At 36.7% G+C, this 20349-nt stretch overlaps 2 protein-coding genes across 4 annotated transcripts; both read right to left on the minus strand.

Moving 5' to 3' along the window:
• Window positions 1-3742: 3742 nt before the first annotated feature.
• On the minus strand, window positions 3743-14124 carry LOC129452804 (chloride channel CLIC-like protein 1). Of its 3 annotated transcripts, none has more exons than XM_073862249.1 (11): window positions 13650-14124; window positions 13398-13517; window positions 12941-13048; window positions 12637-12861; window positions 12372-12512; window positions 11508-11607; window positions 10532-10629; window positions 8681-8827; window positions 7993-8607; window positions 5474-5536; window positions 3743-4364 (listed from the first exon to the last, which is right to left on the minus strand). In XM_073862249.1, the coding sequence occupies exons 1-11, from the start codon at window positions 13815-13817 to the stop codon at window positions 4281-4283; spliced, it is 1869 nt and encodes a 622-aa protein (XP_073718350.1). In that variant the 5' UTR covers window positions 13818-14124; the 3' UTR covers window positions 3743-4280. The 3 variants fall into 3 exon arrangements, with proteins under 3 accessions (XP_073718350.1, XP_055072807.2, XP_055072806.2); XM_055216832.2 differs by lacking the exon at window positions 5474-5536 and adding an exon at window positions 5638-5700 and having other exon boundaries at window positions 13650-14123; XM_055216831.2 differs by lacking the exon at window positions 5474-5536.
• Window positions 14125-14795: 671 nt separating this feature from the next.
• Window positions 14796-18937, minus strand: LOC129452806 (uncharacterized). Its single transcript, XM_073862252.1, has 8 exons — window positions 18826-18937; window positions 17314-17661; window positions 17038-17247; window positions 16623-16937; window positions 15685-15894; window positions 15434-15536; window positions 15263-15323; window positions 14796-15166 (listed from the first exon to the last, which is right to left on the minus strand). The coding sequence occupies exons 1-8, from the start codon at window positions 18872-18874 to the stop codon at window positions 15134-15136; spliced, it is 1329 nt and encodes a 442-aa protein (XP_073718353.1). The 5' UTR covers window positions 18875-18937; the 3' UTR covers window positions 14796-15133.
• Window positions 18938-20349: the final 1412 nt, after the last annotated feature.

Genomic DNA, 20349 nt, shown 5'->3' on the forward strand with positions numbered 1-20349 from the left:
CAAACGGAACCACACACAGTAAAAAATCCATATAGTTCAGGTCTGGTCCTCTTGGTTTTTATTATTGGAGATAAAAATAAAGATCATGAGTTTAAATGGTAGTGTGTTTTCCTGTTATTTCCTATGGCATTTAAAATCGATTGGACCCGGAAGCGGTGCATGATGACGTCACACTTAACTATTTATATTTATTTATAAACTGTTTTTATATACAAGAGACTGACTGATATATGATGTTGTGAATTTATATTAAGTTACATTTTGATATTAACCATATTTAGGCCATTAGACTTAAAGTACTGTGTAATCATATGGATCCTAAATGAAATATCTGCTGTACAATTCACAATAGGCTTCATGCTCAGCTGCACTACTTCCTAAACTTCAGCCAGCTCCTTGTTTCTGCCATTATTGGACAAACTGATTAATCCAGGAGTGCATGACCTCAGTAGTCAACAACAATAACTTTAGCAGATTATTTAACATGCCTCAATTCGTATCGCTTCAAGGACTGCTGCTATATCATATGGTCTCCTGTTCTGATATATTACTAGGCTCATATACTAAAATACAGTCTCCGCCTACTGGACGCATGAGGAACAACAGGGGCGCAAAACTGCCAGGGGCGTAAAACTGTCAAGGGCGTAGATCTACCGGCTCCAGGTCTGCAGCCTCCCCCTACTCGTGTCGTCAGCAAGTCTTTTCCCATCGTGCTTTTCGTCAACGCAGTCGGTGGAGAGCAACTGCGCTCGGCTGTAGAATCCGACGAGCCCGCCTATCCATCGCGAGAGTTATTTTGCACACGTCAGCGTGACATCAGAGCAAGTCGGACGTAAGTCGGACACTTTTCTAACCGACATGCATCTTGCGCGGATCACCGGTGATCGATTCTGCGCAGAATTTGCTCATCTCAAACTGTCATGACGTAGGGTTCTGCGCGTCTGCAGTTGGTCCTATCCATAGGGTCCTATCTCGTGAAAGTGAAAGCGATGCGATTTTCTTCTTCGCCGCTCGTTTCTTCTTCTTCGTCTTCTGATGTTTTATGGCGGTTGGCAAATCAACTACTGGCGCACTACCGCCACCTACTGAACTGGAGTGTGGAGCACAAAAATGGCAATGGATTCTACTGTATACAGACACATCATCGGATATTCGTTTGCTGATATTACTTTGGAATTTGGGGCAATATAGCCTACTGCATACCCAATTCAAGGACATTTTTATATTAAGAATTAAGTTCTAAGTTTGCACAGAAAACACTTAATATAGTTCACCCAAAACTTAAAATTCTGTCATTATTTTCTCATTCTCATGTTTTAAACCTGTATGAATATCATCACAAAAGAAGATATTTTGATAAATGATTGTAAGCACACAGCTGATTGTAAACATTGGCTTCCATTGTAGGAAAACAAACATTATGGAATTTACAAACTCAATCATTAATGTCTTACTTTATAAAAGAAAAAAAATTCATATTACAGCTAAGAGAGAAGAATGAGTTTTACACTTTTACAGTGTAGTCTCAAATGGGTTCTAATCCAGAAATTCACACACAAAAAAACACACTTTTCAAAACACAGCTTTCAAGTTTAGTGGCACCAGCATCTATTTTCTTTAGATCTAGACTAAAACGACGCAAATCTTCATACAAGGTGTGTACGCACGCACACGTCTTTATTTATTTTGTAAATATAGTGTAATATTAGGACTGACTAGTTTATTTAACTTACCTTAAACCATCAGCCCCAACATAGTGGCAGTTCATTTAACTCCATGTCATCTGTCATGTAACCGCACACATCAAACGCAAAGCACACGTGCCAGCCATGAGCGCCACTTCATTATCAAACTACTTTATAAACTTGCATTTGACGTCATCAGCGCTCACATCCAACGACCAATCAGGAGCGAGGAGGCTTTCCGGTGGGTGTGGCCTCTGAACGTCTGCTTTTCATCGTTTGGTTACAAAACAAAACTGCCTACAAATAATTTTGTCACAAAATTAAAAATGTATAGGGCTTGGGCGTCGTGACGTCATTACTTGTCGTGGCGGCCATGTTGGTTGCCTCCTTTACTGCTGCGCTCCATGCTGCGCTCTGTTTATAGACATACTTTCTCTCATTCGTGTGTCTTAATTTAATTTATTTGTCGTTATTTTTTTCAACCATGGTAAACCGTTGCTGTATTAATAATAAAGTAACACATTAAAAGTAATTTACATTAAAAATGACAGATTACAGAAAACTTCATTGTTTTATTCAATATCGGAAACCAAACATTAACCTCAACCCCTCAGTAATGTGTATACATGACATATAAATGACATTTATATATACGACAGTGAAGTATAACCCCCCAGTCACATTAGCTACAAGCGACAGAGACAGAGCGACAGGCTACCATTCATTTTCAATGGAAGTTGCCGTTTGCCTGCGACAAGCGACGAGCTCGCCACTGCGCGAGCAAGGCGGGGCCAATATAGACAAGCAGGCTATTTTATGCAAATACTGAGCGATGCGACAAAGCGACTGCCAATCAGAGTGAAGGAGCGGCGTGACGTAGGTCTGTGGTCGAGTCTGAGAAAATAATTCAAGATGGCGGAAAATGCGTATTTATGTATATATCTGATAAGTTTGGCATTTTATCTAATATATTTTGTTACTTTTATCGAGAAATAAATACTTTTAAATCCAAAAACACCGTTCTTGTAACTTAACAATACCTCTAAAGTGACTTTTGATACCGCTTTGAGAAACTACCCAAGGAACGCCCATCAAGCGAGTGCGTGTCGCTCGGTGTCGTTGACTTTTGTAGCTAATGTGACTGTAGGGTAACATCTGAATATTATATTTATATAGCTTAAGTCAACATTGAACATAAGGGAACTGTCCCGGTTTACTCGCCCAAAATACAGGAAAATTTCATCTTTCTGTTGCTATCCCTCTGCTGACAGCAAAAACTGCTGCATTAACTAAGCTACTTGTGAAGCTAGGTCATACGTGACTTTGCTTACAGATTGGCGTGAAATCGTGCTCTCACAACAACCACGCTGTTATCTTAAAAGGCTCTTTATTAACTCTTTTTTCATATGGATCCTAACCGTTAATAGTTCCGATTTTGTCCACATACCGGTCCCTGTTTAACGTATCCCAGTAAATTCCACATCCTTTTCCGGATTTTAACATCTTTTTTCTTTCTTTTAATTCTCCCAACTCCGCCGCTTCTCCTCGTTCAACTTGCTGTATTTTTACATTCGCGAGGCCACCAACATGGCCGCGACGTCCCAGAATGCAACGCGGCGCCCAAGCCTATTAAATAAAATCACACGTTTGACATATTTATTTGTACTTTATATGATGTTATAAAGCAAATTTTTGTAAGGTTATATATCTAATATTCAAATTCCTTAATCACCAGAAATTAGGTTTCTGTTTGCGAATTTAAAATGATGAAAATGAAACTTTACCAACATAACGCATAATCCTTCACATTTTTATTTATTCATTTTCAAAAAACTATCAAACGTACATATAATGAAGCAAAACTACATAATTTGCATAGAAACCTCCCACCAAAATATTTTTGAACATCGATGGCATAAACCATGAGGTAGCTTCTAGTTGCAATGAACAAAAAGTTTACACCCATGCCTTTGTTAAACCTGGATAAACAGTTTTCTGTGCAGCGTTTATAATTAAATTTATTTTTTGTAATATGACATATTTATTAGGTATCAGCCAAACATGTCTCCAGGTAATAGATACAAGAAATTTAAACCAATAGATATGTCTCTTCTTCTTGAAAAAGAGAGCATATCATTTTATTTTGGGGTTTCTTTTAAAAAATTACAACAAAATGGCCAGACTAAGAAAACGTAAGAGTAAGCAATACCTCTATAAATATAGGTAGCACCAATTACAGGGGCACATATTTTGTGTAATACAGGGAATAACAAACACAAAAGCATACAGGAAGTCATTAAATGCCCCTGAAAATTCAGCAGTTATCCTACTACAAATATCAACTTATCCAAAGCAAGATTTCGTAAATACACTCCTATGCTTATACAAGACGTTATAATTATTTGTAAATAAAATATTGGTGTGGTGAAAATGTCCCATTTTTTAGGTTGTAAACCTTCTCTCCAAGGTTGCATGTTAATTCAGTTACTTAAGTAACTGAATTAACATCAAAACTTACTATCGACAGGGAGAATACTAAAACAAATTTTATTTATAAATAAGCAATTGTATGAAAGTAATAGCATTGACACCATTTTATGGCTGCGTTTCTTGAACTGGAGTCCTAAAGCTTGAAAATTTTTCCTCTCCGAGGACTTCGGTTCCGTCTCCTGATCCCCCCTGAACACAAAAAGCACATATATTTGGTCAAAATAATGTAGAATTAACATAAACATTACATATTTAGTTCAAGGAACAATTGAACAACTGAGGTTTAATCACATTCTTCATGCGTCTTGGCATGCGCTCAGTCTTTTACATGTTGTGACTTTATTGTCACTCCTGAGGTTTGCCATTGTTGGAATTCAACAGACACTGGACTGAAATGGTCACGAAACATGAAATGATAATTAAAGGGGACATTTCTTTTTTAAGATGTCAAATAAATTTTTGCTGTCCCTAGAGTGCATATGTGAAGTTTTAGCTCAAAATATCATATAATTTATTATAGCATGTTAAAATTGACACTTCGTAGGTGTGAGCAAAAATGTGTCATTTTTGGGTGTGTCCTTTTAAATGCAAATGAGCTGATATCTGCACTAAATGGCAGTGCTGTGGTTGGATAGTGCAGATTAAGGGGTGGTATTATCCCCTTCTGACATCACAGGAGGAGCCAAATTTCAATGACCTATTTTTTTCATATTCTTGCAGAGAATGGTTTACCAAAACTAAGTTACTGGGTTGATCTTTTTCACATTTCTAGGTTGATAGAAGCACAATTATAGCAATTAAACATGGAAAAAGTCAGATTTTCATGCTATGTCCCATTTAAAGGCTAAGATGTAGATGATAAGAAGTAACATCTTCATGCTAACTACATTTTTACAATTTAATGAATATTGCAAATGGACATGCCCTATTGACAACAAACACCTGTAATGCTGCGTTCACACCAGCCGCTGTAAATGCATTGAGTACGAGTGATTTCAATGTTAAGTCAATGTGAAGACGCGTTGACACGCGTCTGGAGGTCTCGCAGTGCAAATGAGGCATTAAGCGCAGTAGACGCGATTCCTCGTATTTGATGCCTCGAATTTGCGAATTTGATGCCTCAAATGCAGCTGGTGTGAACCCACGGTAACAATTCTGTAACGGTAACATAGAAAAAAAATCACAATACACGCAGACTCTTAAATACCATGATTATTAGCCGTGTAATTAATTAGCTATTGACAATGATCATACAATCAACCACAAATGTAGTGATGGCAGACATTCGAGTTGCTTACAGTAAAAACCTGCAGGTTGATGTTATTTCGAGCAGCCCACATCCTTTTAGTGAACGTAAAGTGCTGCAGTGTTTGAATTAAAGGGAATTTTTTTTTTTATTAACGCTACAAATGACTACTATAAATACGGAGTTAAACTATAAAAGTAATTTGTCATCACTTACCTTTATGTCGTTCCAAACCTGCCTGACAATGAAGCTTAGAAAGAAAGCTCAAGCAGCTCCTTTCTATACAATAAATGTGTGAACAAAACAATATTATAGGTTTGGAATGACAAAAGGGTCAAATGTGATCCTACCTGTGAAACCCAGCTAAAGTCAATAGGTCTCATTCACTAATAATTGCGTACGAATTTAATACGCACAGTTGAACTTCTCACAAAAACGTTTCGCCTAATTCATAAATATAATCATGTACATTTTATAAAAGTTATAATTATAGGCTAGTATTTAATTATTGCGTACAAGTGGTTTTAGGTTTTTTTTTATTATTGCATACATTTAGAAAACATTTTGATGCGAAAGTTTTTTTTTAATCACGATTTGTTCAGAAAAACATCCGTTCGCACATCTCACAAATTTGTACGTACGCATGCTTAGGGCCTGTTTACCCGAGAACGCTCGAGGGTGAAAACGTAAAAATATTTTATCGGATGTGCCTTTCGTTTACACGGCGACGGCGTTTTGGGGGCTTAAAAACGCAAAAAAGTGAAACCACCCTTCAGAGTGGAAATCTTAAAAACGATCTACCATCGCGTTCTCGTCTAAAGAGTAAAAACGCAAAAGTCTGCTCACGGTGGCTCTCGTCATATACGCGTTTACGTCACAGGCATGTGCCAGTTCAGGAAATAACAACAAACATGTCAGATTATTTCCATACGTCGGACCTTCAAGTTGCCATAGCAGCTCTGATAAATATACAAGTCTTTCCAGCAATTGTACGAATTATTTACAGCAAGTATTACTGATCAGAGAAGGCGCATTAATTACCTCAGTGAAACTAGACGGCTTTGGACGAGACCTGGGAGAACCAGGAAGAAGGTTGTACGCAGGCTCACGGACTTGGTGTTGTTGTGTGTCAGTGCTTCACATTGTCACCTAGCCGCCTGGAGTGCATACTACATCGAATATCACACACTTTTGCGTCACCATATGCACGCAGATTTCCCCCTCAAAATGCTCGTATAAATGCGGAATAAAAAGTGATAACGCAACGCCACTTTTGCGGTTTCGTTTCCACGTAAACGTAGCCTTAGTGAATGAGACCCATTGTTTTTGTGATTTACTCTTTTCTATATAAAATCATGCTACGTAATGTAAAGAACATTCTGTGAAAAATAAGCATTGATATCTTTAATATTGACTGAGTGAGGTCAAAGGGAAACCTAATTTTTATTCTCCAAATCTCATAATCAGATTATAAAGCTGGATTTCACAAACAGGGGTCACATATTTCACCGAAAAAAAAATGATTCATTCAATTTACTCAACTTTCTTAAGGTAAGTGGTTGCAATCAATCCATTCAAGCTACATCTAAACAAAAAAGATTAGTAAAGTAAAAAACTTTTGTTTAAATGTAGCTTAAATAAATTGATTGCAACCACCCACCCCAAAAAAACCGAGCAAATTGAATGAATCATTTTTTTCAGTGTTGGGTGATTCTCGCGAAATTAGACATATGAGGTGTCATGAAACATTTTGATAAAAAAGGAAATGCAAAGTAAGAGTATCAAAATAAGAAGCATACATCTCTTCATGTACTATTTTGCATATGATTTCAATTGACATCATACAAACCAATTTTGTTTTTTTTTTCACATTTAAGGGAAAATTTTTCATTACCGCAACGTGTGCATGACTGGATTTGGGTTCTTTGACATGGAAATATTTATAATTTAAAATCTAAAAAATAAAAAGCTTCAGTGCATGTTATACTATAAACATTTACAGTAAAGAAACATGTGGTATTTGGTGATCATTGGTAAATGTAGAGACAATAATAAGGAATATAAATGTGTCCAAGACCAATTTTCTCATCCTCCGCAACAATTTTCAATCATTGTTTAAGCCCTCAAGGAACTAACATTTAAAATAAAAATAGTTGGAAGGGAAATAATTGACTGTGACACTCAAGATGGCTACCAGGTAAGCAGTTCTTATTTTTCTCTCCAGATAAAAGTTGAAATGTTGTTTGTCATAGAACCTAGACAACTTTTTAGTTCTCATTACCGAAACATGAGTTTGTAAATGCATATATTTAATGTAATATCATGTTGCGGTAATGATCATTTTTGATAATGATAATAAAAAAGTTAATAATTACATAGAAAATATTTTTTAAATCCTCTAAAATAATGTTTATAGTAAGTTCAGACCTTAATCTTATATGCGGAAAAAATTGGCTTCAATGGATTTTTGAAAATTCTGATTGTGGACACCTTCTAAATCTGGATTTCGTGAGAATCACTCATTTCCATTTTTTTAGGGTGTACTAATTCTTTAAGAGATCCAATACTTACATCATTCCCTTGTTCAGCACCCAGGGTCTTCACATCTATTTGTTGAGACGGCTCATTGCTGATGGGCTCATTTTCACTTTTGTCCTGAATCTGAGCGTCTTTCTGAGTGTCTTTGTCTTTAGTAGAAACGTTATTCTCCTTTTCTTCCTCTTTTGGGACTTCCTCCACTTTAGGTTCTCCACCTCCCTCTATCTCAGGACCTGGCTCCTGTCTTCCCTGTTGAAAATCAATGTTGTCCTCACCAGAGGCGCTACCTACAAAGCGCAGATTCTCGACCCGAACATTTTGCGCCTCTCCTGGTCTGGGATTAAATCGCTGTGGGAGGTCCATGCTTTGATAGTTCCTATCTCTTGGCTGAGGGGTCCTAATTTCTGCATTGGCATTCCGTCCCCTAAATTCCTGGTTAACGCGGTTTCCTGCTTGATTGATCCTGTTGCCCTCTTGGTGCCCTTGTAGTGGCAGTGGTGCATCTCCACCTGCCCAGTGTTCGTGCTCTCTTAATGGAGGAGCTTGCTGATGTCCTACCGCAGGAGGCGGCGGGTCCCGACGTCCACCAAGCCGAGGCCAAGGTAATGCATGTTGTATAGCCGCATGAGCACTTCCGTACACGAAAAGCTGAGGAAGGGAAGGAATTACATGAGTATGCTTTTACCTAAAGTATCTTAAAATAATTTTCATTAACTCTTACAAGGATGGCTGCCCCGATCAAAAGAAGCACAGGTATCTGGAGAGTGACTGGCAGATCTTTCAGCAAAGCTATGAGGAACTCGCTGATGCCCTGACCGATGTGCTTCAGTGGATCTGTGATGAAGTTGGTTATGGTCACTGTAATAGCCTGTTAAAAAACAAAATATTTGGAGTTTATATACATGCATACATACATATGTGGCCAAAAATATTGGCACCCTTGGTAAATATGAGCAAAAAGAAGTCAATTTCTGGCCACTGGGTAGCATTTTTACACACATTTGATGCTGGGAGAATGAAAGGGACATGTTTTTAAATTGACCAAATTAAATTTGTTGATGTATCTTTCAGGTTGTATGGCGACAGGGTGGACTCGACATGGTTAATCTGAGTGATTTCTTAAGATATTTACGCCTGTCGGTTGTGTACGAACGTTGCTTTGTTCTGCTATTTTGTATGGAAGTCTATGGGAAGTCTAGTTTGTTTTCCCCCAAAAGGGGCGGCGACGAAATTGAGTCAAGTTCCAAGTCCCATCTCCTCACTAAGATAGATGCTCAGAGTTGCTCTCAGAGGTCCTGGACATCTTGGGATACATGGCGCCATGGATTATATCAAATACGAAAGATAAAAAAGTCCAAACCTGACTTGCTCTGCTAGAAATCTTATAATGGGTTCTGGTTAAATCTTCCATCAAGAAATTGGTTCGAAACAAACATCAAAATCAACAAAAAATGGTTCACTAAGCACAAAAACAAAGGTTATACCACAGCCATCCCAGTTCCCTGACCCTGATCCTTGCAAAGTAGTGGAAAAAATTTTGGCAAACTTGAAAAAACATTTTTATGATGTGACTCCCCCCACTTTTTTTATCAATGAAACAATAAATTTTTTTTATTAACCCTTAATCAGTGCTTAAAAAGGTTTTTACCATTTGGGGTGCGATAGACCATAGGGGCTCATTTCATTTTCACTTAATTTTTCTTGATGCTTCAACTTTTCCTCACAACTTTATAATATATATTTTGTAAATATATATTTAAACATTCGGAAATGCATAAAAAATCTGTATTTTGTGTGTGTGACATGGAAAGTTTGTTCCACTTTTTATTTATGCTCCAGGACCAGACCTTAGTTTATATGTAGAAATTTTCAGATTTATAATGGATTTAATTTTATTTGACAAACAAAATGAAAAAGAGTAATGTGGGGTCATTTTCACCGGGTCATAAGTGAAAATGAAATGAGTCCCTATATAGACCTCATTGCACTTTCTATCTTTAATTATAATTTCTAAAGTTTTTCCACAAACCAGCAGATGTCAGTATTCTATCCCTAACACATAGAGCAGTGTCCAAAAACAATTAAGATTTAATTAAGATCGACATTTAAGCTATTTTTTCTTTAAAAAAAAAAATCCATTTTCATGAGGCAGTTTATGGCCTAATTAAATAATTGTGCAGTAAATAGGTAACAAAAACAAACCATAAATGTAAAGTTTAGAAGTAAATTAAAAACAATTATGTATAGTTTTGCGTATAAAAAAGATTTACAATCCTTATGCAATCGCTCTTTAAAAGTTTGGGGTCTATTACACACCTTTAGAAAAAACAAATCAAGCCCATGTTTAAATAGATTATTAAGGAAAAGTCACAGTTTCATGCCCCTGAGATGAAGGTAACACTTTTAAAAAAAGGAAGGAAAAGTCCAGGTATTAAAGGTTAAAGCTCAAAAAGGAGAAACGTAGATTTATTTTCACAGCTTTCTTTCCTCATTTTTACCAAGGGTGCCAATAGTTTTGTCCACCACAGTGTACATGTGCATTTTCAATGTGTCTCAAGCTTTGGAAACAAACCTTAGTTGGGGGTACAAGTAAGATAGGGTTCACAAGCAGCACCTCGTAGTATTGTTTGCAAGGATCATCTTGAAGTGTCCATGTACGTCTATACCACTCTGACAAACAGAAGAACAATTCAAAGGCATTGAATTTGAAAGAATTAAGAATTGATGATAACAATTTTTCTGTGTAAAGGAACAGTTCACCCAAGATATTTATGTATTGTATAGTTTTGTGTCGACTCGTAATAAACGTACACTTGTTCATGCATGTGTGCAATTTTGCAATACTAATGCAATGCTCTACCACTGAGCTATACAGGAGTAATAACGTTTGCATTCCTGTAAAAAAATAGTCTTTTGCATGCCTTTGCAATTAAAAGGGAATGCAGAGAAGGCAATTGCTACCTGCCACCTAAGGGTCCAGTCACACCAAAAGCGTTTATGGCAGTTGCAGGCGCCTTTTTTTGAATGATATTCTATGGGCAGGGCGCGTTTGCGCGCTGTTTATGCACGCCGAGCGCCTTGCGGTTTTTTGCCGCCTGCCGCGCACGCGTTTTTGAAGGAGCGCTGAGAGCGGAGAAGCGCCCGACGTCATTCGCGTCTTTGCATTGTCCAATCGAATGAGGGGAGAGGCGGGTCTTACGTTGTGGTGAGGGAAGTTTACAGTTGCTTTGAAGAACCGGACTCCACTCGCTTACTCTCTCCTGTGTGTTTGTGCACCTCTCACCCTCAAACAAGGTCAGAGCAAGCGTCCTCTTTTTAAAGTTTCTGCTAATATGACAGTTAACAGCAAAAGAGCGCTCACGCCTCAATATTTGATTGACAAGACAGCTGACTCGGTGGTTGCTTAGCAATATGAAAAGCCGCGTCGCACTGCTCTTTTCTTTAAAAAGGCAGTGCGCCGCGCCTTGCGTTTGCAAGCGTTTAAAGCGCTTTTGGTGTGACTGGCCCCTAAGGGGGCTTCATACGAATTACATAAACAGAAATCTCACCTGACAAACTGTCCTTCCAATCCATTTGTTTCAGCCCAGTACATTTCGCATTGAAGTTCTCCACCTTCACGGTGTTCTTCTGGTGCTCGGCAAATGCAAGCTAGCCAAAGAGAAATTAACATTTCTTTATCTATTGATTGTAGAGCAAAGCATATCCACCCCATTGCCATTACAGGGTTCCCACACCTTAGTTAACTTCAAATTTAAGGACCTTTCAAGGACTTTCCAGGTCCAAAACCCTCAAATTCAAGGACTAAATGTTGGGAAACATTTCAAGTGAGAGCAAGGTTACATCGTGTTACCTTTTATGATACATTGTTACAGTTCCCTTTAGAGGGAACTCGCGCTGCGTCACTGCGGTGACACTTTGGAGACGCCTCCAGGGGTAAGTGCGTCTGAATGTGTATATCAAATTCAACCAATGGTGAGGCTTAAAGACAAAGACAGGGTGATGCGGGAGCCAAGAAGTATATCACTATCTGAAATATTGCCAAAGATGGCGCTACAGGAATGCAGGAAGTATGGCAAGAGAGACGCAGCGTCTCGTTCCCTTCTTAAAGCAAACAGTTTAGCATGTGTGCTAGAATTTTTATGATATTATCTTACACTGCACATGGAATAATATGGATTTTTTTCCAGAAAACTTCTTTCATAAAATAGATTCAAGCACTTTCAATGACCTGTGTCTATGTATGCATATTTTCAAAAACTTCCCAGTGCCCTTGAATTTTTTCCCCCAGATTCAAAAACTTTCAAGGATTTTAAGGACCCATGGGAACCCTGTTATTAAAATGCCATAGATGGAACACATCAACAGTACAAGATTTATTTTAACATCTATTATAGGTGTTACAAAATTGTTACCATATAAAGATGAAACCAGTTCCAGATTAAGCTAATGAAAAAGCAGACGGCAAACATTCTCTTAAACTGGATGAACCAGGACACCATAGACCACATTTCGGTGCAGATAACAGCGGTGACAACAAGAACACAGGATAAGATCTGTAAAAAATAAAATAGGAAGTGTTACAACGTTGCATGTAATAGTTTGTGAAATCCAGGCAAGCACAACTACATTATCTTGAAGTAAATCTAGTAAACAAACAAAGTTTGAGCAAATATTGACCTTCAAGACAGTATCCACCTCCACGTAAAAAGTGTCCTCGAACCGCCACTTCCATTTTTCGGGATCATGATGTTTAAATTTCACCAGAACCTGACTGAGGGCGTCATCCATGGCTCCAGTGGTCCAGTCGTTGTCTTCTTTCAAAAGCTTATTGAAATCCGACACCGTTTGCTTGGACAGTTTCACCTCAGCGTCATAGTGCATAACTGTATGTGCATCATTGGGCTAAACAGAAAATATTCAAAGGTTATGAAACATGTGTATTGCTAATGACCATTAATACAGAGGAGATGGATAAACATACAAGGCCAAGTCTTGCCGCCTCTTTAAGAAGCTTGGAAAGGAAACGCTTGAATACTGGATAGCATGTTGGGTGTTGAGAGACGCCCCCCTTCTTTTTGTGTTCATCCACCTACAAGACGTAAAGTTAAGACATTTTATATGGTCTCAATAACAGGTGTCAGTTAGTAACTGGATTATACTTTCAATTTCTTTACATTTACATATGGTACACATCTGCATCTGGACAAAGCTTGCATGTGGAACCTCAAAAAAAAAAACACACATATAAAAGCTGTCACTGGGGCGGTACCGTTTAAAAGAATAAATCTTTGCACCTTAAGTGCGCATATTCGTACCTCTAGGTACATATTTGTACTAAATGTATACATATATGTACCTAAATGGTTTAAATAAGGACCTTTTCAAAGGGTAATGCACTATGACAGCTTTTGTATGCAAATGTGTGCAATATTTATCACCTCTTTCTGCAACATATCGAGTTTATTCATGCATTCAGAGACATCAGGAAACTGTGATGGGTCACGTGAGTCTGAATTGAACTCTCTTCTCTTGGTTGGCACATTAGGGTAACTTGCTGGCTGTGAATCAGAAAAACAAAGTTACGACTTACAAACACGATTTTTTGTTTGCTTCACAAAATACACTTGACAATCGCGTGCAGCTGCATTGGTACTAGGTAACTACCAATGGTGATATAATAAATCTCTCACCTCTGTGGGCTTTCTCATGCGCTTTGCAGTTGGGTCATAATTTAGCATGTCATAGGGATCAATCCACTCATCGTCGTCGCCATTGACATTTGCGTAGGCAATAACAAAAAGTCCAGAAAAAACAAACAGACTACAAAATACAGTCGACGAAGAGTTAGGTACCTTCATGATTAATACCTTCAGTGATCAAACACCAGCTATCTATACAGTTTCGATTTTAATAATGATATCAGTATACGGATAAATAAAGACACATTTCCAACACGCAAGTTGCTGTGTAAACGTGTTCATATTCTATAACACCATAAACGGTATTAAGTTAGCATGGTAAACAATAAAAATGTCCTTTCGCGACAATTGATCGTTAACTACAACGAAACATATTAGTTTAATATTAATTTCTGTGAAAGTGAAAGCAATGCGAGCTGCTTCTTTTTCTTCTTCGTCTGATGTTTTATGGCGGTTGGCAAAGCGAATACTGGCGCGCTACCGCCACCTATTGTACTGGAGTGTCGGTAATTATTTTCTGATCCTCATGTTCTTCTAAATCTGTATGAATTTCTTTTTTTCTGATGAACACAAAATATGATAAATGATGGTAAGTACACAGCTGATTGTAACTTGACTTCCATAGTAGGAAAACAAACATTATGGAAGTATTGTGATAAATGATGAAGAAGATATTTTGATAAATAATGGTAAGCACAAATTCCATCATATTTGTTTTCCTACCATGGAAGTCAATGGTTACGATCAGCTGTGTGCTTACCATCACTTATCAAAATATCTTCTTTGTGTTCATCAGAAAAAAGAAATTCATAGAGGTTTACAACAACATGAGGGTGAGAAAATAATGACATAATTTTGGTTTAAACTATTCCTTTAAATCTCAAGCATGTGCTTCGGCAAATCTTACAATCTTAATCTTTAATGTCTTACTTTATAAAATAAATAAAAATTCATATCACAGCATATCACACTTTTTCATAGTCTCAGATTGGTTCTCTAATCCATTTTGATGTTGGCACTGAGGCAGTTCCCTTTCAAAAAGTACATTAATTTTGGCAACCTACATGGCAACAAATGCTGACCTTGACAAATGTAGTAGCCTAAACAATTACATTTGGGTATAAACTGAGAAAATAAAAAAGATAAATTATTTATTTGCTGCCATGCAGCAGAAAGAGATACAGTAAACACAAGAAGAATAACATTGGACATTTGAATATTAATTGTTTCAAGTTTTGTTAAATTTATAGACTTTAGATGTTACAGTTTATGCTACACTGACACAAGACAAGTTAAATGATGAATGAATACAGTTGTTCAATAAATGAATAATTCATACATTTAAGCATTAGATTATTTACACTGAGCTGTTTTAAAAATGTTTATGTGACATCACTGCATCAATGATCTCGCTGCTGAGAGATTTTTGATAGGTGATGATGTCATAAAGAAAATTGTGACATCACTCCAGCAGTTCAGCTGATCACAGACATGTGCACCACTTGAGTCTAACAATGAGAAACACATAGAAAGAGATGATGTTATAAAATCTGAGCATTAGTTTATTGTATTACAGAAGATTCTCTATATACAGAATTTCTCACCTCTTCATGTTTGTCATCAGTTCTGTTTTTAGATTTTAATTTGTTCATGCTGATGAAAAACCTGTAGGATCAGAATTCAAACTCCATAATTCAAAGTCAAAATCTGAATTCATATCAAAATATCCACAGTGTGTTGTGCAGTTTTGAATTTTACTTGATATTTTTTCTTACCACATCCACAGAGCTCCTAAAATGAGAAACTGAGGCAGAAACACCAGCAGACAGACTGTGTGGTGATCAAACACTGAGATTGTTTGGACTGAGTCCATTGTTCCTGAAAAAAAAACAACACAAATTTAGTAATACTGAAAATAGCTCAGTGATGATGTCACAGCTGTGAATAAATCAGAATTAAGGACTGATTGGCTATCATTTTAATCATTGTATATTAAAGTCTGATGTATGATGAGATGTTGTGTTACCTCTTACAGTACATGAATACTCTTGTAGCTCCTCACTGTTGATTGAGTTCAGGTACAGCTTGTTTAATAATCTCAATCCATCTGTTACCTGTTGTCCATTCTTATACCAGATGTAAGTATGTTTGTTATCCAGAGTGCATTTGGTTGAACAGCTTAATATCACTTTTTCTCCATCTATCACAGGGTTTGGGCTGCTTATCACCTGTGTATCTGAGATTTCATAAAACATAATACACATGAAATACTTTAGAGCTCAACTGGTAAAGCATAGTGATGTAAGCAGTGACAAGGTCATGCAATCATACAGAACAACTGATTTAAACTGGTGTACTCAAACCACACTTTAAATCACTTTAAATAAAAGGGTCTGAATGTACAAAAAGAGCATCAATGTCAACGAATACTTTTCTTAAGTTTGAACACATTCAAAGAGGAAATGCAGGAATGAGTGTCCTAATCTTTTGAGCAACTTGACTGACTTAGGACATTTTACCGGAAACCACCCACTTACAGGAAAAGACAAAAACAAACATAACAAGTTTTTACCTGTTTTCATTTTAATACTGGGTTAGACTGGTAAGCGCTGAACTTGTGCTAATAAGTACTGATAGTCATGCTAAATTTCAACAGCAAGATACACATCACAGCATCATACAGTACATAAAACACATCATATGCTGCTCTTTTCAGTAGGGACAACCACAAAGACAAGTGTAAAATTCACAACATACACATCATAAGTTCAAGAGAAATGAAATTTAAAGTGTATGGCTCAAATGGTTGGCAATATTCAACTTTATTAGTTTCAAAATGTAATCTATTCATTGTTTAAAACAGAGAGAAAACTAAAATCAGTGGGGTTTGTTTGCTCACTCCCGGTCAGTAGTATAAATAATCAGTGAATTAAACTTTACAGAGAGTTCATTATGAGCAGTTACCTGTAACAGTAAGAATGACTCCAGGATTACCAGAAAATTCCCCTGATGTGTTACTGATGATACTGAATCCATATTCATCAGAGTCACTCATGTTGACATCTTTGATTCTCAGTGTGTTGTTCATAAACTCCACACGACCAGCAAGCTGATGATCCTCACGTAGATTCCAAACCTTCACTGAATACCAGTATGTTTCCTCTACTGTATATCCAGTGGGATGTGAGTATGAAGAGTGAATATCTACTGTTGATCCCACTAAAGCACAAACTCTTGTAGAGGTGTAAGTCACACCCCAACAGCCACTGTTAGAAAGACCTGAAAGAGTCACAAATCAGTGCTGTAAAATTTACAATCGATTTTAAAAATCTGTACATATTTCCATTTGAAATTTTGGTACTGCAAATGCCAGACTCACACACAGAAGGGGACTGAATGTTATAAAGTTGGCAGTAATAGCTTTCAGCGTTTTTACTGGATGACACAAATATGGATTTTGATTTTTCATCTTTTAAATATTGTCTATTCTTGTACCAGTAGTAATTTGTAGATGTCAGATTGCAGGAGAAATCACAGATCAGTTTTACTCGTCCATCTGTAGATTCAGGATTCATCATCACCTGTAAAACTGATTAAGTAAAACATTAAATGACAAATTAAGACAATTGAACTCCTGTTGAGAATGTAAATGTACCTGTTACTGTTAGATTGACTGTGACTGAGCTGAGATGTTTAACTCCATCCTTCATAATGATCATGAGCTGATATTCTCCACTGTCTCTCTCTCTCACATCTTTTATTGTGAGCATTGATTCAGGGTTTGTGATCCACTGATTCACTCGTCCTGAGTAATCTGAATCTAAAGTCAAATCTTCAGGTTCTTCTTTGTTTCTCCAGTTTGTTTTCTGTTTTTGGCTGAACCAGAATCCAGTTTTGATGTTGATCTTTGAGTAAAAACACTTCAGTGTCACGTCTGTCCCTTTTAGGGCACAAATATTCTGTTTATTACAGGTCACAAGGATGCTGTCCCATGTTAGCGACCCTGAAAAACATTTGAAAAATATATCCTATTGTAAATGTGAAACTATGGACACTAAGGAGTAAGACCATGCAGACAATGATCAAAAAATTCACATAACTCATAATATCTGACATACAATATAGGCTACTTGACCAAATGTTTAACAGATAACTAAATTATTTTCATTAAATCATCAAAACAAAAAATGAGCAAATTATTACATGAGTAACATTATGTTGTGCTGCATCTAAATTCTTTAAAAGACAAGTTTGGTATTTTACACTTAAAGCCCTGTTTTCAGATTGTTTATGATTTTTTGGACATATGATGCTGGCCCGAGAATTTTCGGGTGTTTGTTGTATCAGCCCACCACCTCTACAATGGCTGCAGGTGCACTGGAACAATCCTTTCTAAAATGCATTAAAATTTAATTTACAAATACGTGAAACTCACCGAGTGGTCAGGGGTGTTCACTGATATGCTCACACAAAAATCGCTGCAAAAGATGATTTCCAACAGATGTTTTAGCATTCGTTGTAAACTTGTGGACCTATTTTTCCAAACGCCTCACACTCGTATATTCTTCCGCTGAGAGCTTGAATAATAAACACTCCAGCCCAGTTGGTGGCGATAATCCAGCTTTGCCAATTGCAAGAATACAAACAAAGTTCCCGGCGCGGAGTAATACCGTACATCACAGTACATCTAATACAACTCAATGGAGTTGGACAAAACTACGATAAAACCTGTTGGAAAGCATCTTTTGCAACGATTTTTGTGTGAGCATATCAGTGAACGTCCGTGACCACTCGGTGAGTTTTACGTCTTTGTAAACGAAAGATTAATGCATTTTAGGAATTGTTCCAGTGCACCTATATATGTAGAGGAGGTGGGAGGTGATACAACAAACACCTAAAAATTCTCAGGCCAGCATCATATGTCCAAATTTCAGTCAAAACCGTTCTATTTCATCAGGGCTTTAAGTGTAAAATACCGAACTTGTTCTTTAAACTTTGACAATGAATCACTATTACAAAAGTCACTTAAAAACTTTTCAATACAATACAGAAAGCCTAAAAATCATGTCGCAACTGTACATTGAATCAGATATGCATGTAATTCTCTTTTCTTTTTCGAAAGACAAAAGCAATAACTAAACTGTAATTCACTCAATAGTGTTCATACCTTGAATGTGTAACAGCAGGATCAGAGATGAGAGTCTGGACTTCATCATTTCACTTTCTAGAAACTCACATATAAAATACAATACAAGACAAGAAAGTAGAACTTTTCTTATTCCTGTTTTAGTGGCTCATAAATGATTGGTTATCTCAGTTCCTTCCTTTTTTTTCTATACCAGCACTGTAGCACTTACCTATGATTAAGTTATTTATTTCAGTAAATGGTCAGTTGGAAGAGGAGCTAAACCTTGATAAATGACGAACTTCAGTTTGTCAATCGAAATATTATAAAAGCTGTTTTTTATTTAACCTTTGTGATTTTTGCAACCCTGTTAAAAAATTAGACATTTCTCAAAGCAGTTTAAAACTCTGACTTACAAACAACAAACATAAAAATAGCAGAACAAGTAACAACAGATTTTGAATAAATTAAGATTTCACATTGTAAAGTCCGACTTGGAGAGTTTATTCGTTTTGAATTTATCTTTCCTTTAAATTACATAGAAATTATTTTTATCAATCTCTTACAAACTTGGCAACATGGATAAATTGAGACTTTGACTAATGTAAATGCAGTCTGGTCTCTCAGCATTCAAAAATAATATCTTAAAAAAGAAAAATTTCTAAGTTTATCTTGTGATAAGCACTTGACGCAACTGTTTTTTTGCCTCCCTATAGACCGTTTCAGCAGTAACAACATAAACAAGCGGCTGTCGCGGTCCGCACGTAACTTCCGGTAAACTCCGCTAAGAATAAATAACAACAAAGTTCTTTAAACGTAGTTTATTTATATAACAAGCAAAAAAACAACACATAGATTACCTAGGAAACCAAAACATTTGTTATTTTCGACGAGGCATTGGTTCAAGAGCAGTTTAGCAACTAGTCAGGGCCATTAAAAAAACGAAACCGGAAGTAAGGTTCGGATCCAAACGTGTATCACGTGCGTCCGATGAAACCGTCTATAATAAATCCATATTGTTACCTAATTATTGTAAATCGCTTTGAATAAAAACGTCTGCTAAATATGTAAATGTAAACTAAGAAATTTGCATACAAACTGAGAAAGAGGATGATTTATTTGTTTGTTTTCATGCTGTATAGAGTCACAATAACACAAAAGAAAGAGGAAATACTTCATAAATTTTGTCTGCCTGGGTCTCAGTTTCGATGACCTTGAAAGCAACTGCAATGGGATAGGATGATTGGGATGAAACTGAATTTGACACACCTGCTCTAATGAAAGTTAGTTGACGTAGTAAAGCTATATACCTTTACATATAATAAGACGGATTTATTGACAAATCTGTTTGCCCTAAATAAAAAATAAATAGCTTAATTAAATAATTTTTTAACATGTATTTAGAAAAGCCTTTGCCATTATTTTGTAAAAACTGTAAAATGTTTGGAAAGAGATCTTGTTGCTTTTATATGCTTTCTCCAGCAGGTGGTGCCATATATAGATGTTACAAGTGCTTCGATTCATCTTTCAGTAATTGGTTCAGTTGATTTGAACCTTCGAAAAGCT

The sequence above is a fragment of the Misgurnus anguillicaudatus genome, chromosome 23 (genome assembly GCF_027580225.2).
Source record: "Misgurnus anguillicaudatus chromosome 23, ASM2758022v2, whole genome shotgun sequence".
Classification (NCBI taxonomy): domain Eukaryota; kingdom Metazoa; phylum Chordata; class Actinopteri; order Cypriniformes; family Cobitidae; genus Misgurnus; species Misgurnus anguillicaudatus.

Coding starts and splice junctions, on each gene's coding strand:
- LOC129452804 (XM_073862249.1), bottom strand. CDS start 13,817: ATGAAGGTACCTAACTCTTCGTCGACTGTATTTTGTAGTCTGTTTGTT. Junction 10,630..11,507: donor TTGGAAGGACAGTTTGTCAG/GTGAGATTTCTG, acceptor TCTGTTTGTCAG/AGTGGTATAGACGTACATGG. Junction 5,537..7,992: donor GTGCTGAACAAGGGAATGAT/GTAAGTATTGGA, acceptor CAAACACTGCAG/CACTTTACGTTCACTAAAAG.
- LOC129452806 (XM_073862252.1), bottom strand. CDS start 18,874: ATGATGAAGTCCAGACTCTCATCTCTGATCCTGCTGTTACACATTCAA. Junction 16,938..17,037: donor CATTCAGTCCCCTTCTGTGT/GTGAGTCTGGCA, acceptor TGACTCTTTCAG/GTCTTTCTAACAGTGGCTGT. Junction 15,324..15,433: donor TTAGGAGCTCTGTGGATGTG/GTAAGAAAAAAT, acceptor CTGATCCTACAG/GTTTTTCATCAGCATGAACA.